Below are 12996 nucleotides of genomic sequence, written 5' to 3' on the forward strand. Positions count from 1 at the left end.
ACTACCTATAACAGGTATCCAATCGGCCTGTATAAACGATTGGTGGTAGCAGCTAGACGTTCCTACTGTTTCTATTTTTCATCTTTTTCATGCATACCAAGTCAAAAATGTCCTGAAAAATATTTAGTCAGTAAAAACACTGTTTTTATGAAAAAATAGAAAACAAAGAAAAGTACACCTACTGGGAATCACCACTTCCGGAACGAACCGATCTATAAGTCTCCCATTATTTATCCTATGTGATGAACACCATAAATAATATAAAGCACGTAATAAACCTTTTACATCATCCTGACACACAAAATACTCCGCACACATCCTTCACACAGCTCCTCTCTGCACTCATTGTACACACGACTCTGCTCCGTACACCTCATACACACTCGGCTCCGTTCACACATACGGCTCCGCTCTGTACACCTCACACACACAGCTCTGCTCCGTTCACACACACACGCTCCGCACCGTATACTTTGTACAGACACGGCTCCACTCCGCACACTCACGACTCTGCTCCGTAGACCTCGTACACACAGCTCTGCTCCGTACACCTCTTACACACACAGCTCTGCTACATCCACCCTGTAAACCCCTCCTGACCCCACACAGAAACTCCCCCTCATCCAGCACCATGACAACCAGCACAGCAGAGTCCTGCATACACTGAGGCCCCTGATCATGTGACCCCTGACTCCTCCCCCTCCTGTGACCTCATCCCAGGTCCTGTGCGCACAGAACAGCCATATATGTGGTGTGCGGCTCTGCAGGTGGAGGTAGGTGCTGGAGGTTCCCCACTACTGGGCGGGGGCGGGGGGCAGTAACCCCTCCATTCCCGGAGATAGTGCCCCCAGCTCTGCCATGTGTATATGTACAGTAATAGGACGCTGGCTGTGCTCATGTATACAGGGGAGGGCGCTCTGGTTTGGGGACAGATGGTGGAGATTACAGGGAATGGAAATGTCGGGTTTTTCTCCCCATAGAAATCTGGAGAAACTGTAATTTCCCTAATTTTGGCTGTAATAGTTTAGAATAAAGGGATTTCCCATGAAATGTCTGTGGCGTCGGTCCTGTACTGAGGACACTGATCCCGGAGGAGGAGACTGTGGGGCAGAATATGGAGAATATAAGAACTCATCTCATTATAGGAGGATTGTGGGTTTTATACCGTGAGGTAAATTTCCATGTAATAAAATTGTCACCTCATCACATTAAAAGAATACTTTTTCATTTTGCATAGTAACCAATCAGAGCGCAGATTTCATTTCTTCACTTATTCTGTGATGGGCTGATCAGACGTCAGTTGGAGGATCTCCTGCCAGGTCTGGCTATACAACAGCTATATAGTATCTGTACCGACTCTTTTTATGCTGCACCGATGAGTCCCAGGAGAATGAAGACTCTGGCCCAAGAGCGAGCATTGTCTGCCACCCAATCCCCTGCGACGTCTCTGGATGCTTTTCTCATGCGCGAGTTGGCTAGTGCGGCAGTCTGGGTGCCATCTTGCCGCGAGGACGAGGAGACCGTAAAGCGTGAGGGAGATGCCGCACTGAGAGGAACAGGAGGAGAGGATCTTCGGAGCTCTCCCAGCCAGTATATCCATGACGGATATATTCAGCAGCAGCAGGCTCAAGATGAGCAGAGGGAGCAGGTCTCTCATGGGCTAAGAGCTTCACAAGATGGCGTCTCGCTACAAGATGATGTGGATGGGTGCCTCTCCCCCTCCCCCTTCTGCAGTATCAGGAAGATGGGTATCCTCTGCCCCTCAAGGTTACAAAGACCTCTCTGAGAAAAATTAGATCTGAAAGGGATGGAGAAGGCGTGGCTTCCCTGAAAGATCCCCCTAAGATTTCAGGTCTGGAGTGATTACACAGGGGAGTCCTCTGAGGAAGAAGAGGGTCAAATAAGTGCTCCTCCTTTATCAACCTGGAAAAGACTTCTTGCACAATTTCCTTCCAAGGATGATTTTAAATCCTTAATTGCAGAGGCCAATGAGACCCGTAGGTTTGAGATTGCCTGTATGAGACAGGACTTACATCATCTCGCTGGCCTCATAGACTCTCAGGAGGGGCAACATGATACCACCAGATCCCATGTCGCTGAATTGCATCGGTTATCCACTTGACAACAAAAGACTGTCAGAGAACTACGAGGGCAACTGGAAGATCTGGATAATAGGGGGAGGGGGTGCAATATCCGGGTGAAGGGCATTCCGGAATCTAATGAGCAAGATAATCCCAAATCAATTCTCCAGGAGATCTTTAATGCTGTATTGGGAGATCCTCCATCAACGCCAGTTAAATTTGACAGAGCTCACCGTGCCCTGCAACCTAAGGGTTCGACCCCCCATATCCACCGGATATCATCTGCTGTCTTCATGACTATGACACTTAGGAAAGGATCATGGCAAAGGCTAGGCTGCTGAAAGAGATTTCATATTCAGGCACTGTGGTCTAGCTGTTTCTGGATCTGTCCCGTTTTACCCTACAGAAAAGAAAGCTCCTCAGACCTTATTGTCCATTTTGAAAGACCTCCGGGGTTTCTCCTTTGCCTTAACAGCTTGCAGGGAAGGAATTTCAGCAATGCTACACTCCTTAGAAAGCCTTCCAGCTTTTTTTGAAGCTATGGGATTGCAGGTCACGAAGATTGAGGACTGGAATGCTCCTTTACTGGTTGCACCAACACCACCATTGGTCTGGAGTCAGAAGATGAGAAGAGATCGGGGAGGTCCAGGGGAAAGGGCGGATAAAAGAGGACTGCCTTCTAATAGACTACGTTGAGATAATCCTTATTCGTGCTGTTTGAATTGAAAGTCTAATATCTCATAATATGATGATGATGGTTTCTTATGCCCTGCTGCTTTTCTGCACAAGTATTAGTATTCGGTTCCCTTGAACTTTTCAACCTTTTCCCACATATCATGCTTCAAACATAAAGATACCAAATGTAAATTTTTGGTGAAGAATCAACAAGTGGAACACAATTGTGAAGTTGAACAAAATGTATTGCTTGTTTTAAATTTTTGTGGAAAATCAAAAACTGAAAAGTGGGGCGTGCAATATTATTCGGCCCCTTTAACCCCTTAATGACCGTCAATACGTCTTTTAACTGACCTGAGATATAAGAGGCTAGCATCCCTATACAGGTGACAATCCAGCAGCTGTCCACTATAGCTGACAACTTGCTGCATCAGCCACGATCAGTCTTTGCCCTGTCCAAATCTGTTAACCCTTTAGATGCTGCTGTCAATAATGACTACATCATATAAATGGTTAACAGAGTGTGGGGGCTTCCTCTTTATCCCAATCGGTGCCCTCAGATCATGATTGTGTGGTCCTGATGTTTGCCATGGCAATTCACAACCAAATAGCAACCTTAGAGTCTGACGGCTGTAGTAATCTGTTCAGAAGTTAGAGGCATTTGGGTTGTAAAAATACACTTTTTCATTTCTGTCATGCCACTTTGCATTAATTCCTGAAAATCACCTGAAGGGTTAATAAATATCTAACTGCAGTTTTCAATATGTCTATGGGTGCTGTTTTTAAAATGGTATAACTTTTGGGGGTTTCCCAATATATGCGACCCCTAAAGTCACTTCAAACATGGATAGGTCCCTAAAAAAATACATTTTGTAAATTTCCTTGAAAGAATGAAAAATTACTGCTACATTTTGAAACCTTCTAAAATACTAACAAAATAAAGTAACATTTTACAAATGATGCTGATGTAAAGCCGACATGTGGGAAATATTATTTATTAATGTTTTGCTGTGGTATGGCCATCTGGATTAAAGGGATAAATTTTGAAAATTGCTAATTTTTTTACATTTTTCTCAAAGTTCTGATATTTTTTATAAATAAACGCAAAACATATTTACCTAAATTTACCATTGTCATAAAGTATAATGTGTCACGAAAAAACAATCTTAAAATCACTGGGATATGTTGAAGCATTCCAGAGTTATTACCACATAAATTGACACTGGTCAGATTTCAAAAATTTGGCTCTGTCACTAAGGGGTTAACTTAATACTTTGTTGTGCCACCTTTTGCTGAGATTACAGCTGCAAGTCGCTTGGGGTATGTCTCTATCAGTTTTGTACATCGAAAAGTCATCAAAACTTTATGTTCCAGTTAACTATTTAATTGAAGCCAATGATAATAAAGTCACAACAATTATGATGGCTTTTGATTAAAACTACAATAACAGATCAGCGTAAAAATGATTAGTTTGTGGAACGAGTGGTATAGCCATTTTTACAAAGTGTCCCAGGAGGCACTTTCCAACTCAACTTCACCATGTTGCTCATGCTATTATAAGCAGCCTGCATGGCTTCAAAGTGCTAGTATGGCTATAACACAGTGTCTCTGGACTTGTTTTCCATCAACCATACCAGGAACATCATTGGTCGTCAATTGCAAAGGGAACTGCCAGCAGTGGATCTTCATAATTTTCCCAAGTACATTCAGTGTGGTAAAACAGTCTGGGGATTTCTACTTGTGGTGCTCATACTCGTTACTAATTAAATTCAGATGTTGTGAAAATTTTATTCCTATTTTTCCATTATTTGAAGATCATTAATATGTCTATTCACCCACTGATTTCCATAATTTCAAGAGTATTCCATCTTGGTGTAAAAATTTCAGTGTTTAGAAGAGTAAATGCAAAGTTTTATTTTAAAGACCACAAACTATGAACAACTAATGAACAAATAACAACACTTAGATTTAATTAGCCAAAAGACAAGGTCGAAATATTAAGAGTTAAAATGGCATTCTGCAACCACTCACTTCCGTATCTGTAGTGTCACATGATATACCACATCTACATGTTCTATCGCCTCATGTTTCCCCTATTGTATTGTTAAATAGTGTCTTTATGATGTTGGATCAGCTCATATTCCTCCCATTCAGGCACCTTCAATATCAGATCATCTCAGTGGAGATCTTCTATATAAGAGAATTTTCCTGATTGACCCGTCAAAGATGGATAGGGACAGGGACAAGATGGTGGAAAAGATGTTACATCTCACCCTAGAGATCCTCTTCCGGCTTACTGGAGAGGTGAGAGATTCCATTATGTCAAATTATGCCATTCTGATCTACTTGAATAGAAGATTGACAGAACTGGAGAGGTGAGAAATGTCTATAGTGAGATTTATTAATGTGTCTCTCCATAACCAGGATTACACAGTAGTGAAGAAGACCTCTAATGAGCACTGTCATGTCCCTGTGTCTGAGCGATGGGGAAGACCCCTGAGCCCAATCATGGGGCCTCCACCTCACCTTCCGATACATGAGGACATCAATGACCAGAAGATCCTAGAACTCGCCTACAAGATGATTGAGCTGCTGACTGGAGAGGTGACACTGCTGGGAATGCTGTGAAATTATACAGTAACGCCATGAAGGGATCGGGGTGATGATGGTATCATTGTATGTGTCAGGTTCCTATAAGGTGTCAGGACGTCACCGTCTATTTCTCCATGGAGGAGTGGGAGTATTTAGAAGGGCACAAAGATCTGTACAAGGACATCATGATGGAGGTTCCCCAGCCGCTCACATCACCAGGTAATAGACAGGACTAAATGCACACAACCTATATTTATCTGTATGGAATGAATAAATTCAGTCCCTGATTGTGTTTATTACAGTTCTATTAAGTAAGAAGACAACACCAGATAGGTGTACCCATCTTCCTCTTCCACAGAACTGTTCAGAAGAAAATCCTAATGTTTCTCAGGAACATCAGGTAGATGGAAAGCAGGTGTCATTAAATCTCCCCTATGTTGTGTAGACGGCTGTGAAGGTCTTGTGTTCAGTCTTGTTTTATCCACCAGTATTATATGTTTTATACTTGTGTAATGAGAACGGTGGAGATGGCAGGATTAGAGCTGATCATAGATGTGACTTCTCCATCTGTCTGTGACTTGTACAATATTTGTTTCAGGGTGAAGATCTGCTCCATATTAATACTACAGGGACATATGTGATTGGTAATGAGCAGTGGAAAGAGGAGATTCCTACAGATAACTACATTGGTGCGTAGTAACTATTGAGGCTATATTTACATAAACATGTCTGTTTTTGATTTAGTGACAAATGTATAGGACACGAATACAGTGGTGTAACTTGCAGCTCATGGGCCTCAATGCAAAATCTTCAACAGGGTCCCCAACTATTATGGACTTTAATAGTGATAGTCCATATGGGCCAAAGGGACCATTATGGTCCCCCTAGTCTCCAGGGATCGGGTGCAATTGCAACCCCGGCACATACTATAGTTACAACACAAAGGGAAGTCATCTCACCTACAGGATACCAATTGCATGGAGACTTGAAGTACTGCAAAATCCCGAAGAATGTGAAATTCCAGCAAAGGGATTCTTCTTTAAAAAACATTTTTATTGGTATAAATTAAAATCCATGTAGAAAAAAAGCTTTCCACGACCATAGAAGAAAAACATACACGTTTCATACAGTTTTCAATCATTGCTTTGTGACGAAGGATTGTGACAGAAAAGTGTATGTGTCTAAAGCAGGGGCGAACAACATTTTTTAGTCCAAGGGCCGCATTGTCATATTGAATCAATCCCAGGGGCCACAAAAATTTTTATACGGGTACTTACATGAATACATAACCAGAACCATCATCTGTACATTAACTGAGCGCCAGAATGAAGTTTTGAGGATTTGGAGAGTTTCTGCTCCCAAATAAATCCAAGTGAAAACTGAGTTTTTGGAGCACCAGAACCACCATCAGTACATGAATGCAGCACCACTGTCGGTATAGGATTTCAGCGCCAGATCTATCTTCACTACATGAATGCTGCACCAGAACAGCTATCAGTACATTAATGCAGTAGAAGAACCACTGTAAGTACATGAATGCAGCACCAGAACCACCGTCAGTACATGAATGCTGCACCAGAAGCACTGTCAGTACATGAATGCAGTGCCAGAACCACTGTCTGTAGATGACTGCAACAACAGAATCAGCATCGATACAGGAATGCAATTTCAGAACCACCGTCAGTACATGTATACTTCACCCAGTTTAGTACAGCAATCTATTGCAATGTCAGGTCATCCCCATATACAATTAGAAATCTCTTGAACTTACAACGCCAAGTGTGTCCTTAGCAATCATAAGGAGATACTGGGAGTTGTTGTTACCAGTCATCATTAGGTTGTTACCAAGCCTTCATCTGACTTACAGGAACCCCAGTACTGATGAGGCGTAGTCAACATCACAAAATTTTTTTACATCCAGGTATCTTATAAACAACATCTTCTCTGATTTGAAGTCGTTCCCATCCTTTTTGTCTCCGTGTAGTATAGATGCCAAGATGAGATCATGCCCAAAATTTGCCCGTCTTCAGCACTTCCAGACAAGGTGCCCTTAAAAATAAAAGTATCTTACATGCTGTGCCCCAGAATAAATCTTTCACTGTGCTTCCTGCACAAAATATCCCTCCCACACTGCCCCTCTCCATAATGTCTACCCACACTTCCCCTCTCCATAATGTCTCCCCACACTGCCCTGCTCTATAATATACCCCCTACACTGCTCACTCTTTATTATCCCTTCCCACATTGCCCCTCTCCAAAATATCCTGCCACACAGCCCCTCACTATAATATTCCTCCAACATGGCTCTTCATAATGTCCCTTTACACTGTCCGTCTCCTAAATATCGCCCAAACTACCCTTTTCTAACACTGCCTCTTTGCCTCAAGTCTGCCCCATCCGACTGCTCCTTGCTATACTGTGCACCCTTTCACAAGCCTTCATAATTGCCCAATAATGTGCTCTTGCAGTAACGTCAATCCTCCCCTCCTCTGCCCTTTCATGTAGAATGATAGCATCTGTAGCTCCTCCATGGAGTGCTTACTGGTGCCTGCCATGTCTTTTGCCTCTGCGGTGCCAGCAGCAGTGGGATAACGTTTGCAGCAGCTGACCTCATCAAGCCTGGGCATTGCTTCAGACTCAACACCCAAGTGTTTTAAAAGTATTCGTGTTTAAAAGATGCAAATGCATTTTAATATAGGAAGAAGTGAGCAACGTCTCTCAGTTCCTGTGGGACTCAATAAACCCTTTGGAGGGGCCATATGTTGTGCGGGTCTGGTTTAAAGGATCATTTTGCTGGAATTTCGCTTTCTACTATAATTACACCCCTGAGGGTTTTCATGTCCATTTCGCTTTTTTATCACTCCTATAAACTTGAATGGCCCGTCTTAATTCGCTTGCACACAATAGATTAAAATTTGCAGAACCACTCATTTAAATTTGACCTGACGACCATCTAATGTAAATTGAGGTGTTCTAACTTTACTAAAACAGAAGTTGTCAGGAAAAAGAAGGATCAGGGTAACAAATCTAAACATGCCAAATCCTTATGTTTTCAAGAGAGCTAAAGTGCCACATGAGTTGTATGACAGCGGTTAACTCACTTTACTCCACTGACAATACATGCTCACTTGATTGAACTAGGTATGTGTGGGTATCAGGGTCAGTATCATCCAATTGAAAACTTCACTAGTTTGATAATTGAACTTTACTACATGACTTGCTTTATATGTGAATTTTTATTTAGAATTGTTATAAAATATCTACATGATATTAAGGTTATTTTATCCAAAATTAAAAAAATAAAACCTCAGTTTTAATTTTGGCAGGCGATTTTATCTGGAGCTCAGAGGGATGTGCAATGTCAACAGATATTACAACAGAAGACCATGTAAACACACATAATATTTATGAAGAGCATGCTATCAATCCAGAAGATGTATCATGTGAACCTACTAAACAAGTCTTAACTTTTGATTCATCGCAAACTGTTAAGAAAAACAAAAGTCACAGGAGGGATGCTCAACATCAAAAAGCTTACACAGTGGAAAAGACACTTTCATGTAGAAAATGTGGCAAATGTTTTATAGATAAATCAAGTCTTGTTACATATATGAGACTTTCCAAAGGAGAGAAGCCATTTTCATGCACAGAATGTGGGAAATGTTTTAACCGTAAATCAAATCTTTTTAGACATCAGAATATGCATTCAGAAAACAAACGATTTTTATGCTTAGAATGCAGGAAATGTTTTACACGCAAATCACATTTTGTTAAGCATCAAACCCACACACAGGAGACTTCATATTCATGTTCTGAATGTGAGAAATGTTTTACAACTAGTTCAAAACTTGTTATACATCAGAAAATTCACACAATGGAGAAGCCATATTCTTGTTTGGAATGTGGGAAATGTTTTACAGTTAGTTCAAAACTTGCTATACATCAGAGAAGTCACACAGGGGAAAAGCCATATTCATGTTCAGAATGTGGGAAATGTTTTACAGAGAAATCACATCTAAATAAACATGAGATAATTCACACAGGGGAGAAGCCATTTTCATGTTTACAATGTGGGAAATGTTTTAACCAAAAATCAAGTCTTGTTAGACATGAGAGATGTCACACAGGAGTGAAGCCATTTTCATGTTTGGAATGTGGGAAATGTTTTACACATAAATCAGAACTTGTTACACATCAGAGAATTCACACAGGAGAGAAGCCATTTTCTTGTTCTGAATGTGGGAATTGTTTTAGCCAGAAATCACATCTTGTTAGGCATACAAGAATTCACACAGGGGAGAAACCATATTCATGTTCTCAATGTGGAAAATGTTTTACAGAAAAATCACACTTTATTAAACACGAGAGAGTTCACACAGGGGAGAAACCATTTTCATGTCCACAATGTGGAAGATGTTTTAACCAAAGATCCATTCTTGTTAGGCATGAGAGAACTTGTAACACATCAGAACATTCACACATGGAAATAGTAAAATTTATATTCTGAATGTGGGAAATGCAATACAGGAAAATTACATCTTATTATGTAAAAGAGAAATCACATGGGAGTGAAGTCATTTTCAAGTTGAAAATTTGAGATATGGTTTAACTAAAAATCAAATCTTGTTAGGGTAAGTGTAAATGCACTTGATGCTATTATCAGAATTATTACCCCAGATGGTATATGCCCTACACCACTTTCCTATACATTGAATAAACATTATTTAGATGTATAAATGGCAGACAGAGATAAAATGAATACAATATTGACCCATACCTGTTAAATGGGACCCAGTGGCAAAGATGTTGTCCTATTTCAGAAAACTTTTCTTCATAGGCTCAGTTCACTGTAAAATAACAAACTGATTTACTGTATTTTACTGATTATAAGATGCACCGGACCTAAATAGTAAAATAAATGTTTTAATAAAATGTTGGTACATCTTTTAGTCTGCTTTTATGATAACTTACTGAGGGGAGATCTGCGGTGGAGCGGGGACCCAGGAGGTAGGGTCACTACTGCAGGAAGCTGGCGGCAGCAGGAGTGGGGAGATGCTGCAGACCCTGTGCTGGGAGGAGGGGGTGTGAGGCTACTGCGGGCCCTAGGCTTTCATGAAATGTCTGGAGTCCCCGTATTATCCCCACCTTGTAAGCTACATTCGGATTAAAAGACACAACCCCATTTTTCCCCCAACATTTTTGGGAAAAAAGTGCATCTTATAATCCGAAGAATATGGTACTTGCCCTCCTCGGGTCTAGCTCTGTGTCTCCAATGCTGCCCTGGGTTTTGTTGTTTGGCTGCAGCAGTAACAAAGTACACTTTAGATATGGGAGAAGCCATTTTTATGTAAACAGAATAGGAAAAGTTTTACTTTGAAATCCAGTCTTGTTGACCACCAAGAAAAATCAAAACAATATTCAATACTTCCATAATTAGTCTTAAAGATCAAAGAAATCACACAGGAAAATCGACATTTACTTTTTGCTTCAAATGTGTTTATTGACAAAGTAATGTTCATAGTCAAAGTAAATTCACATGGCATTCACAAGAAAGGAAGAGAAATTTAAAGCATCACTTTACAATTAGGAAACGTTTTGCAATCCGCAATATGCGTCTGCATTCTAAAATTCAAAGGAAGCTGATAACACCGCTATATATCAGCCATGTATGTAGAATACTTTACATTGTTACATATAACTCCATCTCAGCACTTGTGCTCTGAAGCATTACAATGAAACCCTGCAAAGTGCCCTGGAAGAAGCTGCACCTCCTATACATAGAACAACTCGGCACAGACGGCGACAACCGTGGCACACGCTGCAAACACGTTTCCTGCAGCGGTGCTCCAGGTGCGCCGAACGTCTGTGGAGAAAATCTAATCTGCCCGAAGATTTCATCCATTATAAGTTCATGTTAAAAACATACAACTCTGCCCTTCACCTCTCCAAACAAACCTATTTCAACACCCTCATCACCTCGCTGTCCAATAACCCTAAACGTCTCTTTGACACTTTCCGGTCCCTACTCAACCCAAGAGAGCAGGCCCCAACCACAGATCTCCACGCTGACGATCTGGCCAATTACTTCAAAGAAAAAATTGACCACATTCGACAGGAAATCATTTCCCAATCTCTTCATACCAAGCACTGTCCTCCCTCCCCCACTGCATCTAGTTCACTCTCTGACTTTGAACCAGTTACAGAAGAAGAAGTAAGCAGGCTCCTTGCATCTTCTCGCCCGACCACTTGCACCAGCGACCCCATTCCGTCGCATCTCCTCCAGTCCCTTTCCCCGGCTGTCACCTCTCACCTAACAAAAATATTCAACCTTTCCCTCACTTCCGGTATTTTTCCCTCCTCATTTAAGCATGCCATCATACATCCACTACTTAAAAAGCCCTCCCTCGATCAAAATTGTGCCGCTAATTATAGACCTGTCTCTAATCTTCCCTTCATCTCTAAACTCCTGGAACGCCTGGTCCACTCCCGTCTTACCCGCTATCTCTCAGATAATTCTCTTCTCGACCCTCTTCAATCTGGTTTCCGCTCTTTACACTCTACTGAAACTGCCCTCACTAAAGTCTCTAATGACCTACTAACAGCTAAATCTAATGGTCACTATTCCATGCTAATTCTCTTGGATCTCTCCGCAGCATTCGACACTGTGGATCATCAGCTCCTCCTCACTATGCTCCGCTCCATCGGCCTCAAGGACACCGTTCTCTCTTGGTTCTCCTCCTATCTCTCTGGCCGATCCTTCACTGTTTGTTTTGCTGGTTCCTCCTCCTCTCACCTTCCCCTTACTGTTGGGGTTCCTCAAGGATCAGTCCTAGGCCCCCTCCTCTTCTCTTTGTATACTGCCCCTATTGGACAAACAATCAGTAGATTTGGTTTCCAGTACCATCTCTATGCTGACGACACCCAATTATATACCTCTTCTCCTGTTATCACGCCGACCTTTTTAGAAAACACCAGTGATTGTCTTACCGCTGTCTCTAACATCATGTCCTCCCTCTATCTGAAACTGAACCTGTCAAAAACTGAACTCCTCGTGTTCTCTCCCTCTACAAACCTACCTTTGCCCGACATTGCCATCTCTGTGTGCGGTTCCACCATTACTCCAAAGCAACATGCCCGCTGCCTTGGAGTCATCCTTGATTCCGAGCTTTCATTCACCCCCCACATCCGATCACTGGCTCGCTCTTCTTATCTGCATCTCAAAAACATTTCCAGAATTCGCCCTTTTCTTACTTTCGACTCTGCAAAAACTCTTACTGTCTCACTTATTCATTCTCGTCTGGACTATTGTAACTCTCTACTAATTGGCCTACCTTTTACCAGACTCTCCCCGCTCCAATCTGTCCTGAATGCTGCTGCCAGGATCATATTCCTCGCCAACCGTTACACCGATGCCTCTACCTTGTGCCAGTCATTACACTGGCTACCCATCCAATCCAGAATCCAGTACAAAACTACTACCCTCATCCACAAAGCACTCCATGGCTCAGCACCACCCTACATCTCCTCTCTGGTCTCAGTCTACCAACCTACCCGTGCCCTCCGCTCTGCTAATGACCTCAGGTTAGCATCCTCAATAATCAGAACCTCCCACTCCCGTCTCCAAGACTTTACACGTGCGGCGCCGATT

At 42.0% G+C, this 12996-nt stretch overlaps 1 protein-coding gene across 1 annotated transcript in view; it reads left to right on the forward strand.

The window, feature by feature from the left end:
• Window positions 1-11108, forward strand: part of LOC143766152 (uncharacterized) — a 34962-nt gene extending 23854 nt beyond the window's left edge. The window contains exon 9 of the mRNA XM_077253617.1: window positions 9149-11108. Within this exon, the coding sequence (XP_077109732.1) occupies window positions 9149-9855 (707 nt within the window). The 3' untranslated portion in view covers window positions 9856-11108. The remainder of the gene's footprint in view (window positions 1-9148) is intronic.
• Window positions 11109-12996: the final 1888 nt, after the last annotated feature.

This window comes from Ranitomeya variabilis, chromosome 4 (assembly GCF_051348905.1).
Source record: "Ranitomeya variabilis isolate aRanVar5 chromosome 4, aRanVar5.hap1, whole genome shotgun sequence".
NCBI classification, from domain to species: Eukaryota; Metazoa; Chordata; class Amphibia; order Anura; family Dendrobatidae; genus Ranitomeya; species Ranitomeya variabilis.